The 19,027-nt window shown below is 37.6% G+C and overlaps 2 protein-coding genes and 1 pseudogene across 10 annotated transcripts in view; all 3 read left to right on the forward strand.

Moving 5' to 3' along the window:
• Window positions 1-358: 358 nt before the first annotated feature.
• On the forward strand, window positions 359-18,865 carry LOC113875634 (zinc finger protein 585A). Of its 9 annotated transcripts, none has more exons than XM_027514172.1 (6): window positions 360-498; window positions 1,935-1,990; window positions 3,029-3,223; window positions 10,922-11,048; window positions 14,613-14,705; window positions 15,965-18,865. In XM_027514172.1, exons 3-6 carry the CDS (start codon window positions 3,146-3,148, stop codon window positions 18,301-18,303), a joined length of 2,637 nt encoding a protein of 878 aa, XP_027369973.1. In that variant the 5' UTR covers window positions 360-498; window positions 1,935-1,990; window positions 3,029-3,145; the 3' UTR covers window positions 18,304-18,865. The 9 variants fall into 9 exon arrangements, with proteins under 9 accessions (XP_027369974.1, XP_027369973.1, XP_027369980.1 ...); XM_027514179.1 differs by having other exon boundaries at window positions 16,286-18,865; XM_027514173.1 differs by lacking the exon at window positions 14,613-14,705 and having other exon boundaries at window positions 359-498.
• On the forward strand, window positions 8,058-8,731 carry LOC113875705 (annotated as a pseudogene).
• Window positions 14,627-19,027, forward strand: part of ZNF793 (zinc finger protein 793) — a 39,581-nt gene continuing 35,180 nt past the window's right edge. Inside the window, exon 1 of the mRNA XM_027514337.1 lies at window positions 14,627-14,705. The gene's annotated coding sequence lies outside the window, so the exon portion shown is untranslated. The remainder of the gene's footprint in view (window positions 14,706-19,027) is intronic.

Here is a 19,027-nt window from a genome sequence, read left to right on the forward strand (position 1 = left end):
TAGTCGCTAAGTCGTGACCCACTCTTGCGACCGTATGGATTGTATCCCGCCAGACTCCTTTTCTATGAGATTCTCCAGGCAAGAATACTGGAGGGGTAGTAAGCCTTGCCTTACTCTAAAAACCAACCGAGGGCTTTTTCTCCGGTGTACGGAATGGACACACTTCTAAGATGGCGGCCCGCTCGCAGAAGCACCATTGGGTGCAGCCATGTTCTCTACCCAACAGCGCTCCACGCCCCGCCCCCGGGAAACCGCACAAAGTCTCTTAACGTCTCTTCGCCCTGTTGAACGCGACTGTCAAAGTAATCCGGGGCATGCGCAATGCCAACCATCCGTAAGGGGCGGTGCTAGAGGTCTGACTGGAAGCGGAAGTGCCTCGCGGAGGGTTTTTGGTTTTGTTTTTTTTTTTTTTTGCGGCTGTGTGGGGAGCATTTTCACACTTTATTTCCGAGAGGTCTCTGTGGTGATTTTGGTTGGTCTTGATTAGGAGTTCGTGAGGTCAGTGATGGAAGGCTTGTCCGTGGAGTTAGTGATGATGGTTTTTGGCTTCAGTGGTGGGGGCTCGGGTCTGTGGCGTCCCTTGATTGGTTCACTGATGGGGTTCTGGGCAACGATGAGTATCTTTAAGATGATTTTTGGGCCCAGTGATGGAAGTCTGTGGTCAGTGGTAGGGCTTGGGGCGTCAGCATGGGGTCTGTCATGAGCTTGTTTTCTAAACATTCACAAGCATTTTCCTTATTGCTCACATCTCAGTGTTTGGGTTTTTGTTTTTGTCTTTTTTTTTGAATTTCAATTTTTTCTTTGACCCGTGAATTATTCAGAAGGGCATTCTTATTTCAAATAATGCCTCTGGGTGAGGCTCGAGGGTAAAAATTGCTTATGGCCCAGTTCAGGGTCAGTTTTCATAAATGTCACACATTTTTTACGGAAAAGCAATGTGTGTTCTTTAATAATTATATTGTTTCATAGCGAATGTATTTCCATATTATTTTCTCTGCTCAATTATTTACCGAGACAGGTAAACTCACATTGGAAAAGTTATTTGTCCTCTTGCCCTTCTTTCTGCCAGTTTCTGGTTTGTGTATTTGAAACTATTATTAGGAACAGTTATTTTTATTTTTAGTAATAGTTGTACCTAAATAACTCAAAAGATACTATAGCCATTTAAGTACCCACCACTAATTTATAAAAGAGCTCATTTTCCAAAATGCTTTCCAGCACTTTAAAAAAAGCTTTTACAGTTCTGAGGGAAAAATTATATCTAATTGTTCTAATGCAGTCGGCCATCTAAATTTCCTTTTTTGTGAATTTGCATGTCCTTTGTCACTTTTTAAAAAATCTATTTGATTGCTAGTTTTTTTTTTTTTTTTAACCATTAGGGATAACCTGTCATCACATATTGAAAAATTTTATGTATATATCTTCATTTTTATTTTTAAGGTGTATCTTAATGTATACTCAGAAATATTTGTTTTTTTCTTTTATAGTTTCTGGGTTTTCTCTCATTTTTAAGTTAGATCTCATTTATAAGTTAGATATTTATAAGTAAGATCCCTCCTACTCCACCAGAATGTTACACAAATGTATTCTCCTAAAGTTTATTTTAATATTTTTTGAGGTTTTAAAAATGTATATACTTAAAGTACTTATTCCTGTTGGAAATCAATCTAAAGTATAGTGTGTGATGGGGATCTAGTTTGTTTTGTTCCAGGTAAATGGCCAGTTACATCAACACCACTTACGCAATGAATTTCTTGTGTACATTCAGTTGAATGTCACATACATAAATCATTAAGTAATACATACACACATCATTGTCTGGTCTGTTGTTTTCCTTGCTTTGATTATATTGTTTTTATATTGTTTTAATATCTAATAGTGATGTGTTTTAATATCTAATTGCTGATATTTATTGCATGCTTCTTGTGTTCCAGGGAGGTGTTGAGTACTTTACAAGCACCATCTCATTTAATTTTCGTAATTCTATGAGGTAGGCACTTTGATTCTTATTTATGAAACTAAAGCTAAAATAACTTCATTTTCTCATAGCCAAAAAATAGCTGAGCTGCAATTCACATCTTTAGTACTGTTTCTCTGTATCTCATGTTTTCCCCCATATTTTACCACGAATAACTTATCACAGGATTTGTTAAACTATCTGTCCTTCACAGAGTGCGTGTATGTTCAGTTGCATCTGACTCTGTGACCTCACAGACTGTAGCCCACCAGGCTCCTCTGTCCATGGGATTTCCCAGGCAAGAATACTGGAATGGGTTGCCATTTCCTCCTCCAGGGAATTGTCCTGATGCAAGGATTGAACCTGTGTCTCTTGCATTGGCAGGCGGATTCTTCACCACTGAGCCAACTGGGAAGCCTGTACTCCACAGCGTAGTTCTCAAAATGTGGTTCCTGAAACAGCAATATTAGCATCACCTGGGTACTAGTTAGAAATGCAGATTTTGGGGCCCTGCTATGGTCTGAATATTTGTTCCTCCCAAATTCATATGTTAAAATCCAAACACCCAAAATTATGGTGTTAGAAGATGGGACCTTTGGGGAATGATTAGGTCATAAAAGTAGAACCCTGGTGAATGGGATTAGTGCCCATGCAAAAGAGACACCGCAGAGCTCCCTAGCCCCTCCCACCATGTGAAAACACAGCTAGAAGGTGCTGACTTTAAACCAGGAAGAGTGCCTTCATCAAAACATGTTCGTGCTGGCACCTTGATCTTGGACTTCTCAGCTTCTAGAACTGCGAGCAGTAACTTTCTGTTGTTTATAAGTCACCCAGTCCGTGGTATTTTGTTAGAACAACCTATGGGCTGTATCCTAGACCTGCTGAATTGGAAACTGTTAGAGTGTGCAGATTTTTAACTGTCTTAATATTTTAACAGACCGTCCAGGTGATTCAAATGCACACTCAAGTTTGAGAACCACTGTTCTGTGGTGTCTGGCTCAGGAAACTACACCTTGGAGTTCCTTGGAAACATTGATGTGATGACTGACCATGTGGACATTATCTTTCCAGGAGCCTCTGGACTAGATCTTCCTCCAAATTTCACCTCACCACTCTTCAGAGGCTCTGCTTGAGTTTATATGTGCACCAAACTTTAGTTTGCTTAGAGAATAAAGGTTGAGACCCAACATGACCATGCCAGCTAATTGGACCTCTCCTCAGAAATCCCTGGGCCTGGCTCCAGAGGAACCTGGCGGCTCATGTGAGGTGAGGAGGAGGAATCCCAGCGGGTGGAAATTCATTCTGGGAGTAGTTTGATCTTTACAACAAGGTTTTGGATAAAGATGATACCTAAAGTTATTCCCAACCTTTTTTTTGGTATTTGTTTCATTTTGTTTACTATGTAACCTTGATGTCCCAACCAGTCAATGATAATAAAAGAATTGAAAATTATAAATATAGATTCAGAAGTCAAATGTATTAACTATTCACAGCAAAACGATGCTCAAAAATAACCTGAAAGTGAAAAGTTTAAGTGAAAGTTAGTCACACAGCCGTGTCTGACTTTTTGTGATCCCAAGGACTGTAGCCCATCCGGCTCCTCTGTCCATGGAATTCTCCAGGCAAGAGTACTGGAGTGGGATGCCATTTCCTTTTCCAGGGAAAAATAATCTAGAGAAATAATTTATCTCAAATAAAATGTAAATTGCAGATGAAATGGGTGTATTTCTAGGAATATATTAACTTTTCCCATCAAATCTTTAATTACCATTTACTATATTTTCCCTTGTAGGCATTATGACTTTTATTTAAAAAATTCTACTTTTAATAAGATTGAGATTGGCCAATGCCAATTTTTCACAGAGTGTTTTTATTGCTTTCAGAGAAAACTTAGTTTCTGTTACTTTTTCTTTCTTTACTGAGATCTGCCATTTTTTTTTTTTAATTAAATAACAATTTCTTAACCTGTTTTTCCAGAATTTATTCCTTGGACTTTTATATCCCTATTTACTTAAGTTGTTGCTTGTTTTAGTGAATTCCTTGAATTCATGGTGAATGTGTTTAATTGTGTGGCAGCTTATTTCTATCATGTTCCTTTAAATCTCCTTTTTCTTTCATTCTTTTTGCTAATAGTGTCTTTGTACATTAGATTTTTATTGTTATCTCTAAGTAAGGAGATTTTTTCCCTGGACAGATTGTTTATAAGAAGCTCGTTTGGTGTGGAGTCAAAGCCACAGATATGACATCTTCTTGATTCCTTATTTAATTATTGATGGCATAGAGTTCAGGGGCCAGGGTTTTGGTGTGAAGTAGGTTGTGCAAATGTATGAAAGAGAAAGATTAGAGCATATATAGTCTTTTCAAGTATATAGGGGGACATTTTCAAAGAAATGATAATGTTTTAAGCCTCCTGCTGCTGCTAAGTCGCTTCAGTCACGTCCGACTCTGTGCGACCCCGTAGACGGCAGCCCACCAGGCTCCCCTGTCCCTGGGATTCTCCAGGCAAGAACACTGGAGTGGGTTGCCATTTCCTTCTCCAATGCATTAAGCCTCCTAAACAGAATAAACATATCGAAAAGAGGCAAACTAGAATCTTTGAAGACAGTTAAATGAAGAAATAAAAAAGATAGCTTTTAAACATCATAATTTTAGACATTAAAAACCAAGAGCATCTTTTAAAAAAATTTTTGTATTTATTTATTTTTGACTGTGCTAGGTCTTCATTGGTGCCAGCGGGCTTTCTCTAGTTGTTGTGATGTATGGCCGTCTCATTGTGGTGGCTTCTCTTGTTGCAGAGCACAGGCCCTAGAGCACACAGGCTTCAGCAGTTGTGGTGCACAAGCTTAGTTGCCCCATGGTATGAAAAAACCACAAGTATCTTTAATACTTTCTCTGTCCTGTCCTCCCTACGTGCTTATTCCCTCCTCTGAATTCAGTGACCTGCTTTATACATACTAGTACAACTGAATCATCATCTCTATACTAGCTCTGTATCCATCTGCCTAGTGTCCCTCCTTGTATATGTTTTATCACCTAAACCTCAATATGTACAAAATTTATTAATTCTTGTCTTCTTCCCCCAGCCTCCACCTCTAGTCCTTAAATTCAGCTGTGACCTTAGAATCTATAACAACACAAAACTGATAACTGAGAGTTACTTGAATTCCATTATCTCATCTTCACACTTGGTATCAATTTTACCTCCTTAATAATTAATATCAATCTGTTCTATAGCCTTACTACAGCCTTACTTTAGGTAAGTAAGAAATTTGTATTCTCCCACATGAATTATGCAGTGGTTTTCATGACTTATTTTTCCAGTTTTGCTCATTTCAGAATGTTCTCTTATGAAAATAATCTTTCTTCAATATAGTTTTTCAACTTTTATTTGTTTTGAAATAATTATAGATTCAAAGAGCATTGCAGAATATAATACAGAGAATTCTTCCATAAATTCCAGTTTATTGTGGTGCATGGTTATTTTTATTCATTGCTGGATCCAGTCTGCCAGTATTTTGTTTAGAATGTTGGCATCTAAATTCATAAAAGCCATACTGGTCTGTAGTTTTCTTTTTGGTACTGTCTTTGTCCTGTTTGGTATCAGGGTAATAATACTGACTTCATAAAATTAGTTGGGCTTAAGTAGAAGGGCTTCCTCCTCCTTTACTTTCTGAATGGGATTATGTAAAAATGAGACTAACGCTTCTTTAAAAACTTAGTAGAACTCTCTAGTAAAACTATCTGGGCCTGGAGATTTTTTTCCGGAGATTTTTTAATTGAATGGTTGTGGGATTATCAATTTATCTATGCCATAATGTAAGTTTTGATAGTTTGTGGTTTTTGAGGAATTGGTCCATTTCTTACAAATTGCTGACTCTTACCAGCATAGAATTTTTGTATTCCCTTATTTTTCTTTTAATGGCTGCCAGATCTGTAATCATAGACCTATTTCATTCTTGATATCAGTGATTTGTATCTTTTTAATCCTTGATTACTAGGTCAGTTAGCAAGATTTAGCAGTTTTATTTTTTCCCCCAAATAATACATTGTGTGTTATTGATTTTTCTCTAGTTTTTTAAAAAAATTGTTTTCAGTTTCATTGATATTTACTTTCTATTATTTTCTTCTTTCTGCTTGCTTTGGGTTTATTTTGCTTCTCTTTTTCTACTTTCTTGAGGTAGGAATTTAGATTATTGACTTGAGAACTTCCCCCTTTCCTTTTTTTTTTTTTAAATTGATGTAATCGACATATCACACATTAGTTTTAGGTATATAACACTATTCAATCTTTGTATATATTGTGAAATGGTCACCGCAATAAATCTAGTTTTAATCACACATAGTTAGATGTTTTTCTTGTATTGAGAACCTTTAAGATATTTATTAACTTTCACAAGACAGTTATGGTTCTAATTTTTTGAGGAACTTCCATAGTATTTTCCATAGTGGTTGTACCAGTTTACATTCTTCCAGTAATGCACAAGGATTCCCTTTTCTCCACATCTTTGCCAACACTTGTTATTTCTTGTGGTATTTTTTGTTTTTGTTTTATATGGTGGGCTTTTTCGGTAATAGCCATTCTAACATGTGTAAGGTGGTATCTTATTGTGAATTTAATTTGTATTTCCCTGATCGTTAGTGATGTTGAGCATGTTTTCATATATCTGTTGGAAATCTGTATATTTTCTTTGGAAAAATGCCTTATTCAGATCCTCTGCCCATTTTTTATTTGGATTGTGTTTCCTCTTTTCTATAAACTTCCCTTTCAGCATCTCACAGATTTTGATATGTTACATAATTTTTACCAGCCAATAAACATAAAAATTTTGATTTAGTTAGTAATCAAATAACTGTAAAGATAATAATGCATTACCATTTTTGCCCAGCATGACAAAGATTTTAAAAGGACAGCACTTAATGGTAATGAGAGATAAGATGAGTTGATACGTAGTATTTCTCATTTTCTTCCAGTTCTGTGTATTTTCTAAATTTCTTTTGAGGATTTCTCTTTGACTTGTAGTTTATTTAGAAGTGTGTTGATTGATTTCAAAATATTTTGTGACTTTTCAGTTTTTGTTATTATTTTCTAACATAATTCCTTTGGAGATTTTTCTGTTGTCTTTCTGTTACTGATTTTTACTTGGATTCCATTATTTTCAGAGAACAACTTTGCATTATTTCAGTTCTTTCCAGTTTGTTGAGATTTGTTTCACAGCCTAGGATATAGTCTGTCTTGGTCATTGTTCTGTGGGTTCTTGAAAAGAATGTGTATTTTTCTTTTGTTGAAGTATCCTATAAATGTTGATTAGATGGTGTTTGCTTTTCTGTAGCATTGATAATACCCTCTCTGTTATTTCTGCAATTTGCTGAGTGTGGGATGTTCAAGTCCCTATAAACACTTTTTTAAGTGTTTATAACTCCAGGTGGAAATAAGTCATTCCTTCAATTATGCATTTCCAGACTAGATTTTTAAAATATAAATGGTCATGTTTTTTTAAAAAAAAAAAAAACAAAACACTTTATTATGAAAAAAATGTAAACATATCCAAAAGTAAAGAGAACAGTATAAGGAACCCTTGTATCTATTATACTGATCACTCAGCTTTAGTAGTCATCAATATTCTGTCATTTTTATATTAACTAAAGTCACCGTCCTCCCCAACTGCCAGATTATTTGAAAGTAAATTCCAAAAACCATTTTATCTGTGAATACTTTGATGTATATCTCTTAAGATATGAGAATTCTTTTTTTCCTTTTTGTTTAATGTAACCATAAAGCCATTATCACACCTATAACATAGTGACAGTAATTTCTAGATATCATCTAATATACAGTTTTTATTTGAATTTCTCTTAAGATCCCCTGGATGAAGAAATGGCAACCCACTCCAGTATTCTTGCCTGGAAAATCCCATGGACAGAGGAGCATGGCGGGCTACAGACCATGGAGTTGCAAAGAGTCAGACACAATTAAGCATGCACAAAGACAAACAAACAAACATGCCATAAGTATCTTTTTAATGTTGGTTTGCTTTAATTAAGAGCCAAACAAGGTCCGTAAGTTGCACTTGGTTAGTATGACTTTGAAGTCTCTTTTTTGGGGCGGGGGGGAGTTGGGGAGCATAGCACAAGGCTTGTGGAATCCTAGATCCCAACCAGGGACTGAACCTGGGATCTCGGCAGTGAAAGCTCCAGCTTCCAACCATTGAACTGCCAGGGACTTCTCTTAGTCTCTTTTAATAAAGAAAAGATCCCCCTCTTCCCTTCTGTGGCCATCACTGAAACGCCAGCAGCCAAAATGAAGTTCAGTCCCTTTGTGACTTCTGACCTAAGCAAGAATCGAAAAAGGCATTTCAGTGTGCCTTCCCACATTTGCAGGAAAATTATGTCTTCTCTTTCTAAAAAGCTAAGACAGAAGTACAAAGTTTGATCCATGCCCATCCGAAAGGATGATGAAGTTCAGGTTGTATGAGGGCACCACAAAGGGCAGCAAATTGGCAAAGTAGTCCAGGTTTACAGGAAGAAATACATCATCTACATTGAATGAGTGCAGCAGGAGAAGGCTAATGGCACAACTGTCCATGTGGGCATTCACCCCAGCAAGGTGTATCACCAGATTAACACTGGACAGAGACCACAAAAAGATCCTCGAAGGTAAAGCCAAATCTCGCCAAGTAGTAAAGGAGAAGGACAAATATAAGGAAGAAACAAATGAGAAGATGCAGGAATAAAGTCATCTTGTCTATAGCTTTCATTAAAAACTGTTAAAAAAGATTCCCCTCCATATTTTTTTCTTTTATGATTAATTTTTTGAAGAAACAGGTCATTTGCTGCCTTCTGGATTTAGCTTATGTTTTAGCCTTGATATTGTTGAACATTTTCCTCTATACTTCACATTGTTGTTGTTTAGTCACTAAGTTGTGTCTGACTCTCTGCGACCCCATGGGTTATAGCCTGTCAGTTTCCTCTGTCTGTGGGATTTCCCTGGCAAGAATACTGGAATGGGTTGACGTTTTCTTCTCCAGGGAATCTTCCCAACCCAGGGAGTGAACCCCCATCTCCTGCACTGCAGGCGGATTCTTTGCCCCTGAGGCACAGAGGAAGCCTTACGTATGAATAATTTGTTGGATCTAGAGGCCTAATGAGTTTCAGGTTGTATTTTTCTTTATATATCATATCAGGAGGGACATAATACCTGGTTATCTCTTTTTATGATGTTAAAATTGTTAATTCATTACAGATGTTCTTAGCTCATTCATTCATTTTAAACTTCTCTTCAGCCTTTCACATGAAACAGTTGAGCAACCTTTAGTGATTATTGTCTAAATCTATTATTTCATTACGAATTATGAAATGATGTTATTCTGGTTCTATCCTAACTTCTTCATTAGCCAGAAAGCATTTTGTAAGAAACTGTTCCTCATCATTTATTTGGTTATTCTGCAATACAAAAAAATTTTAATATAAATCTGATTAGCTTAATTACCTTTACTTAAAGTGGAAAATTCATAGTTCTTCTATGAGCAAACTATTTTCCCCATAACCAGCTTCCTGGCATGTCATGCAGACTTCTCTTCATTTACATAAGCTATTTGCTGTTCTCCAAACTCATCGTGTATTTTCCTATATCCACACCTTTGGTTTTGTCTTTTCTGGGAAATGACCTCCCTCACCCCCCCATTCTGTATTATACCTCTCATCTTCTAACTTAAATTCCTCAATTAATGTAAACTTACACCCCCATGTAGAATGTATTTTTCCTTTTTGGGGACCTCAGTGTTTTCTACATGGAGATTCACTTTTTAACCCTTTAGTGAATCTGTGACTTCGTTTTTTTTTTAAACATAGGTCTTACTTATTTTCTAAGTCTTTTAAGTTGCTAGAAGATTAGAAACATAAGTAATTTATTTTTGTTTCCAGGACTAGCATAATAGGTTGGCCTAAATTGATCAGAAATTATATTTTAGGTTATTCATCCAGTTGCTAGAAAACTACGAGAGAGCCTATTTCAATCTTCAGTTTTGAAAAGTGAGTAATTGACTGATCATAGTATAGAACAATGGAGAAGGCAATGGCACCCCACTCCAGTACTCTTGCCTGGAGAATCCCATGGATGGAGGAGCCTGGAGGGCTGCAGTCCATGGGGTCGCTGAGGGTCGGACATGACTGAGCGACTTCACTTTCACTTTTCACTTTTATGCATTGGAGAAGGAAATGGCAACCCACTCCAGTGTTCTTGCCTGGAGAATCCCAGGGATAGGGGAGCCTGGTGGGCTGCCGTCTTTGGGGTCGCACAGAGTCGGACACGACTGAAGTGACTTAGCAGCAGTAGCAGCAGCAACAGTATAGAACAATAGCAAAAATTCTTTACTGGACTTCTTTCTTCCATAAAATATTATGTAGAACTAGATATTTAATATACACTCTGTATAGACTGAAATGACTTAGCACACACACATGCACACTCTATATGAAATATTATTTTTTAAATGTTCCTGGATTACACAAGTATATGCATTTGTCAAAACTTCAAATGGTACTCTGAGGGTTTGTACATTTCATTGTATGTAAGGCTTATCTTAAAAACAATGAAAACATGTTATACTCTACTTAATGATTTGCATTTTTGAAGTATTTAGAAGGAAGTATACTGGCACCTATAGTTTTTGAAATGCACAGAAAAGTCAGATGGATTGATGGATGGGTAAATATGTGGTAAAAGCAAGTAGAGTAACATGTTAGTGATAGATTATAAGTGGTAGTTTTATAGGTTTTCCCTATATAATTCTTTTACATTTTCTGTATAAAAGTTCATAATAAATTTTTAGGGAAATGAAGGGGGTGAGGTTTTTTAAAAAAAGAGGTAAACTAATAACTACAAAACCCAAGTTCTATATTCCTAAATAAAGTGTCTGCATCTTCCAAATCTAACTATTCATACTGAACAGGAATGTGCCCTTACAGGGATCAGTGTCCTTCAGGGACGTAGCTGTAGATTTCAGCAGAGAGGAGTGGCAGCAATTGGACCTTGATCAGAAAAACCTGTACCGGGATGTGATGCTGGAGACCTGTAGCCACTTGCTCTCAATAGGTAAGCACAGTCACGTGGGTGTCTGAAGGAAGGCCCCACTGAGAGTGTTCTTATTCTCAGGTGCTGAATGCTATGAGACATCTGACTTATATGATGGTTTTGCCCTTATTTGTCCAGAATTCTTTTTCCCTTTTGGGCACTGTGAATATTATAGTTGACTCTTGAACAACACAGGGGTTGGGGTGCAGACCCCCTGCACAGTTGAAAATTTACATATAACTTTTCACTTCCCAAACACTTAACTACTAATAGCCTACTTCTGACTGGAAGACTTACCAATAACATGTGAAAGTGTTAGTCCCTCAGTCATGTCCAACTCTTTGCGACCCCATGGACTATAGCCTGCCAGACTCCTCAGTCCATGGAATTCTCCAGACAAGAATAATGGGGTGGGTATCCATTCCCTTCTCCAGGGGATCTAATGGGGTTGAACCTGGGTCTCCTGCATTGCAGGCAGATTCTTTACAGTCTGAGCCACCTAAGAATCCCTACCTATTGGGCTTATGTTACTATTTTATTTATGTTATTTACCTATTTTATTTGTGTTACCAATAACATAGTCAATGTATATTTTGTATATTGTATGTATTATATATTGTATTCTTATAATAAAGTAAGCTAGAGAAAACAATTACAAAAGAGGCACACTTACAGTAATGCAGTTCTTGCAAAGCAAAGTTATAAAACAGTAAGACAGACATTAATTTTATGTTAAATATTATTCACCTTATGCCTATGTAAGAATAGTCTGTCAACCTCAGTACAGGTCTTATGTATGACGTTCTACATGATGAATACTTAGGCAATGATGATGATGAAACTAAAACTCCTCATACAGTTCTTATCAATAGATTTTCACAGGAAGACACATGCATATACAACAGATAAGTTTATTAACTGTATAGCACAATGAGTATTTACTGCTTTTTAGGTGGAAGTAGATCATCATAAAAGTCTTCATCTTCATCATCTTCACATTAAGTGAGCTGAGGAGGAGGAAGAAGAGAAATTGGTTTTGCTGTCTCAGAGGTGGCAGAGGCAACAGAAGTGGGGGAGGTAGAAGAGTTGAGGCTGGAGAAGCAGGCACACTCAGTGTAACTTTACAGAAATACATCATAATTTCTGTCTTAACTTTTTCACTTTTTTATTTCTCTAAAAATGCTTCTATACCATACCAATCCTTCATCCACCATTTGCTTTAGTTTAAGTGTCCATATCATAGAAAGGTCCATGTGGTAAAAGAAGTCAGAAACAGTCTTAAGCAAGTGGAACCCGTCTGCTAGACTGTCTCATGTCAGTTTGTTCTCTGGCACTGCTTCTTTTATGTCTGTCTCCTACCATCTGGCACTGATTTGGAAGCCCTCATATTTACCAAGCCTGTTGTGTGATGTCTATTAGCTCTTGAACTTCTCCAAGATCCATATCTTCAAATCCTTCACACTTTCACCTCCGCCTTTTTTGCCTTATTCACAATGTCTTTCATGATTTCCCTGATTGGTTCTGCTGTAAATCCTGTAAAGTCACGCACAACATCTGGACAGTTTCTCTGGCAGGAATTTATGGTTTAGGCTTGATGACTTATAGCTTTTTCTATAACAAGAATGGCATCTTCAGTAGTGTAATCTTTCCAGTCTTTCATGATGTTCTGTCAAGGTTCTCTTCCATAGCATTGACATTCCTTTCTGTGGACTATCATGTAAAATAAGCTTTAATGATCCTTGTGATCCCCTGATCTAGGGGCTACATTAAAGATGTGTGTCTGGGGACAAGTAGACCACTTTGTCACCTTTGGTGTTGAACTCATGGGGTTCTGGGTGGCCAGTGGCATTGTCCAATATGAAAAGAACTTTAAAAGGCAGTCTCTTACTGGCTAGGTACATCCTGACTTAAGGGACAAGCATCAGTGGAACCAATACAGAAAGAAGTTTCTTGCTGTTCAGGCCTTCTTGTTTTACAGCCAAAAGACTGGCGGCTGATGATGATTTTCTTAAAGGCATCCAGGAACTCATGTGTTCCCTTTTGGTCAGCAGAAGCTGCTTGTCCTGTTATCTTTTTTAAAAGCCAAACCTCTTTCTAAATTTATCAAACCATCTTTTCCTGGAATTATATCCTCTTTCTTTAGGCCATTCACCTTCCTTCTGCTTTAATTTATCATATAGTATTAGAGTTTCTAGATATACTTCTCTTATAGCAATTCTAAACCCACATAAAAACTACATTTAAAAAAAGTTTATTTTTGGCTGTGCTGGGTCTTCATTGCTGTGCAGGCTTTTCTCTAGTTGCAGTGTGCAGACTTCTCATTGTGGTGGCTTCTCTTGTTGCAGAGGGCATCAGTAGTTGCAGCACATGGGTTCAGTAGTTGTGGCTCCCAGGCTCTAGAGCACAGGCTCAATAGTTTTTGTGGCACACAGGCTTAGTTGCTCCACAGCATGTGGGATCTTCCAGGATCAGCAACTGAACCTGTGTCTCTTGCACTGGCTGGCAAATTCTTTACCATTGAGCCACTTCCTTATGCAGGGAAGCCCAAAACTCCACTTTTAATAGAAGATAAAAAAGTATTTCTTAAAAAGTGCAAGGTTTTTGTATAGTCTGCTTTAGCTACAGCAATGCTTTATGAATTTCTTTTTCTCTTTTTAGAATGGTCCTCATACTGAGTTTGTTTATCTTGAAATGGCTGGCAACCACAGCTTTCGCTTGGAAAATATTTTCAATAAAATCCATGTGAGTGGACCCATGCAGTTCAAAGCTCTTTTGTTCAAGGATTAATTGTACTTTGTTCTCAGAGATACATGGTTAGTTTCCTGAAAAACAAAGCCTCATTGAACAATAAAACTTTATTGATTGGGCTCAGAAACTCAATTCAGTTCAGTTCAGTCGCTCAGTTGTGTCCAACTCTTTGTGACCCCATGGACTGAAACACAATTAGCTGGACTTTAATCAAGCAATTCAACTTTTTCTTATAATGGCACTTAGTATGGGTTCCATGATATTTTTCAAGGTTTATGGTATTGAGTGAACATGAAAAAGTACATGAAAACCCAGGGAGACTACTTTTTAGTGCTATGTGCAATTTATTGGAGAGAGGGATTGCTCATGAAGTGATGATTAGGGTGTTTTAAGTGGATATTCACAGCACTTAAACTTACTGAAATAGCAATAGGAGGTAGCTACAAAATTATTACAGTAGTACAATATGTACTACAGTTTATGTAGTTATAATTTATTATTGCATCTTTACATTTGTCTACATTTCTCTGGACTGTGAATGGTGCCATGTACAGTTATAAGCTTTTGTATGCATAAATTTTGATAAACTTTAACTTTTTAGAATAGATTTGTGTATACTTTATGGTGAATCTGCCTGCAATCAGGAGACCCCGGTTTGATCCCTGGGTCGGGAAGATCTCCTGGAGAAGGGAATGGCAACTCACTCCAGTATTATTGCCTGGAGAATCCCATGGACAGAGGAGTCTAGTGGGCTATAGTCCATGAGGTTGCAAAGGGTCAGACATGACTGAGCGCAGGCAGAAGCAAGCAAGACCTTTTATCATTTCTCATGAACAGGATATCAAGTTCCTGAAACCAAGGTTTTCATGTTGGAACAAGGAAAGGAGCCATGGGCACTGCAAGGTGAGGGCCCATATCAGAGCTGTCCAGGTGAGTGAGAGTGACCCAGACTGATGGGACACAGGGGAGTAAATCTCAGCCATCTTGAGAAAGGCTGGCATCTTTGAATTGCTGTTAGTATGACTCTTCTGAAAGGTTCTGATTTTTTTTTTTTTTTTTTCCCTTGAGAGCCCTTGACATTGCCCTTTGAAATAACTAAATGCCTTCTATGTAAATGCCTTTGTCAATTCTAACTATCTTCTTCATTGGCTTTTTGGCCTCTGGCTCACATGCCAATCTGCCTCATTAAGTATTTTCTTTTTATCTTGGTTATGCTCACTTTCTCTAACACTCTTTTCTTTCTGCCTTCCCCATTGTCTGAGATTCACTCTCTATGTATTCAGCTGTTTGTGGATTTGCTTTCTTTAAAACTTACTATGTGTCACACACTCCCATTCCTGCTAGTCCTCTCTCATTTCTTATTGTGAGATGGTTCTAAACTTTATCTCCAGTCATGCTGTCTTCCTGTTTTCTCCATAGTCACGGACTTCAGATTTCTCATTTTCCCATTCCCTATGCCTTTCTTCCAACTGATTACTTAGGGCTCACTGTCACTTAACTGTTACGAGTACCTTTCTGACTTTTCCTTCCAAAATTACTTAAGACTTCGTACTGACTGGGGACTCGCTGCCTGGCTGACAGATTTTTGAAATTGCTTTATTTCTGTACTTTGCAAGATGAGGTTTGAGTTTGATCATGTCTTCATTCAGGATGCACTAATATCATCAGTATGAGCAAGGATTCTCTAGGATTTTTTTTTCTATTTATTCCTTTTTTATTCTTTCCCCCATACTCATCTCACTTCCCATCACAGGCAATTGTTTCTTATGATAGAAAGATACTTTTCAGTTCATATGTGGTCTTTTAAAGTTTAAAATGACTTGGGGTATGTATTATTAATTTATATAAATGTTATTGTGCTGTATATCTTGTTCTTTGCCCTTTTTTCACTTCTGCACATAGTGAATTGAGTTCATAAAGTTTATTCTCTAAATAAACTGAATTCTATCCCAGGTGTTTCCTGTCACCCCTGTCACCAAGTCTACTAAGTCATTAATTCACCCTCATCACTCTTCATTGTGTTCAACTTGGATGAACCATATGAGCCTCTCATCTTGCCTTAGCTAGCTGTTCTTTGAGCTAAAATCATTCTCCTTTGAGAAGGAGACTTTGGGTTTCAACCTCAAAAATTTTCTATGTTGAGAGGGAAGGTGATGCTACAAATGACGTTTTGTTGTATTTTATTTTAGAAGAATTGTGGCAGATTGGTGACCAGATAGAGAGCTATCATCAGAGAGAAAACAGATCTTTAAGAAATGTGGCTTTCATCAAGAAAGTATTGACTATACAGAGGGATTATGCATATAAGGGCATAACAAAAATAATTCGTGTGAGCCAAAACATTCCTTCCCCAAAGAGACCTCATCATCAATGTGACTTATTTGGAAGTGCTTTAAGCTGTAATTTAGATTTATGCAATAATAATAGAAACAGTGGATCAAAGAACATTAATAAGATTACTGAATATGGTAAAATTTCCTCCTATACTAAACAAGAGTGTACTCCAACAGGAGAGAAATTACGGGACCATAATCAATGTGGAAAAATTCTCAACTATAAACAAGTACCCTCTCAACATCAGAAAATTCATACTGGGGTGAAATTTTATGAATGTCCTGAATTTGGAAATATCTTCACTCAGAATTCACAACTCAAGGTACATCTGAAAGTTCATACAGGAGAAAAACTCTATGTATGTATTGACTGTGGGAAGGCTTTTGTACAGAAGCCAGAATTCATCACACATCAGAGAACTCATACTCGAGAGAAGCCCTATAAGTGCAGTGAATGTGGGAAAGCCTTTTTCCAAGTCTCTTCTCTTTTCAGGCATCAGAGAATTCATACTGGAGAAAAACTCTATGAATGCAGTGAATGTGGGAAAGGCTTCTCTTATAACTCAGATCTTAGTATACATCAGAAAATTCATACTGGAGAGAGACACCATGAGTGCAGTGAGTGTGGGAAAGCATTCACGCAGAAGTCCACGCTCAAGATGCATCAGAAAATTCATACAGGTGAGAGATCGTATATATGTATTGAATGTGGACAAGCCTTCATCCAGAAGACCCACTTGATTGCACACCGAAGAATTCACACTGGAGAAAAACCATATAAATGCAGTAATTGTGGAAAGTCCTTCATTTCCAAGTCACAGCTGCAGGTACATCAGCGAACTCACACAAGAATGAAACCGTCTATGTGCAGCGAATATGGAAATGTTTTCAACAATAATTCCAACCTCAATACACATAAGAAGGTTCAAATTAGAGAGAAATCTTCCATATGTACTGAATGTGGTAAGGCGTTTACCTACAGGTCAGAGTTGGTTATACATCAGAGAATTCACACCGGAGAAAAGCCTTATGAATGTAGTGATTGTGGAAAAGCCTTCACTCAGAAGTCTGCACTCACAGTGCATCAGAGAATTCATACAGGAGAAAAATCGTATATATGCATGAAATGTGGTCTAGCCTTCATCCAGAAGGCACACTTGATAGCCCATCAAATAATTCATACAGGAGAGAAACCTTATAAATGTGGTCACTGTGGGAAATCCTTTACTTCCAAGTCACAACTCCATGTGCATAAACGAATTCACACAGGAGAAAAACCCTATACGTGCACTAAATGTGGGAAGGCATTCACTAACAGATCAAATCTCATTACACATCAGAAAACTCATACAGGAGAGAAATCCTATATATGTTCTAAATGTGGCAAGGCCTTCACTCAAAGATCAGATTTGATTACACATCAGAGAATTCATACTGGGGAGAAACCTTATGAATGCAGTACCTGTGGAAAATCCTTCACCCAGAAGTCACACCTCAATATACACCAGAAAATTCACACTGGAGAGAGGCAATATGAATGCCATGAATGTGGGAAAGCCTTCAACCAGAAGTCAATACTCATTGTGCATCAGAAAATTCATACAGGAGAGAAACCCTACGTGTGCACTGAGTGTGGGAGAGCCTTCATCCGGAAGTCAAACTTTATTACTCATCAGAGAATTCATACTGGGGAGAAACCTTATGAATGCAGCGATTGTGGGAAGTCCTTCACCTCCAAATCTCAGCTCCTGGTGCATCAACCAATTCACACAGGAGAAAAACCATATGTGTGTGCTTTATGTGGGAAAGCCTTTAGTGGCAGGTCAAATCTCAGTAAACACCAGAAAACTCATACTGGAGAGAAGCCCTACATCTGTTCTGAATGTGGAAAGACCTTCAGACAAAAGTCAGAACTGATTATACACCATAGGATTCATACTGGAGAGAAACCTTATGAATGCAGTGATTGTGGTAAATCCTTTACTAAGAAATCACAGCTCCAAGTGCATCAGCGCATTCATACAGGAGAGAAGCCTTATGTGTGTGCAGAGTGTGGAAAGGCCTTCACTGACAGGTCAAATTTGAATAAACACCAGACAACACACACCGGAGACAAACCCTATAAGTGTGTCGTCTGTGGGAAAGGCTTCGTTCAGAAGTCAGTGCTCAATGTGCATCAGAGTATTCACACTTAAGAGAAACAGTCTGAGAGAAACCTCAGTGAGATCAGATCTGATTTTATATTATGAAATTCGTGCAGCAGAAATTATGCATATTATTTTAAGTAGAAATGCTCCATCATAATGTCACATATTAGTATACAGAAGAGGATCTCTGAAAGGGCCCTAAGAGAGGGCTCCTTTCCACATTGTCACCAGTGTCAGTAAACCATGAGGCATTTATACTGAGAAAGAACTTTGTCAACTTGGTACATTAGTGGAATTTTTCTCATGAAAACTGTAATGGAACACTGTTACCAAATTCTGCACTGGAAACATTCTGTGAAGTCATGTTAATGATAACCCTGTTTACTGTGGAATAGGTAACATGCCAATAAGCTGAATGGTAGAACAACATAATATATATGATAATGATAAGCCCTGAGTTCTGTGAGGTGTTTGTTGCAGAACACATTGTCTAACAGAATTTTGGGTGACATTCTTCTGCTGAATCTAACATGGTCTTGTCTATACAATTCCCTATTGCATATTTTTATCAAGAAAGGGATGCCACAATAAATGAAAAATTATTTTTGTATACAGTTGACTGCACCCTTATCCTCTAGCACCCCTCGTTAGCTATCAGTGTCTTCAACTCCCACGCAGCACATTGTCTTCTGACTGCTATAATTGCATTATGATTGTCCATTCATGCTAAACACCGTGTCTGCTGACTACCCTTATTTCCCAGATTTATTGA

The sequence above is a fragment of the Bos indicus x Bos taurus genome, chromosome 18 (genome assembly GCF_003369695.1).
Source record: "Bos indicus x Bos taurus breed Angus x Brahman F1 hybrid chromosome 18, Bos_hybrid_MaternalHap_v2.0, whole genome shotgun sequence".
Classification (NCBI taxonomy): domain Eukaryota; kingdom Metazoa; phylum Chordata; class Mammalia; order Artiodactyla; family Bovidae; genus Bos; species Bos indicus x Bos taurus.

Coding starts and splice junctions, on each gene's coding strand:
- LOC113875634 (XM_027514172.1), top strand. CDS start 3,146: ATGACCATGCCAGCTAATTGGACCTCTCCTCAGAAATCCCTGGGCCTG. Junction 3,224..10,921: donor AACCTGGCGGCTCATGTGAG/GTGAGGAGGAGG, acceptor GTGCCCTTACAG/GGATCAGTGTCCTTCAGGGA. Junction 11,049..14,612: donor TAGCCACTTGCTCTCAATAG/GTAAGCACAGTC, acceptor TCTCATGAACAG/GATATCAAGTTCCTGAAACC.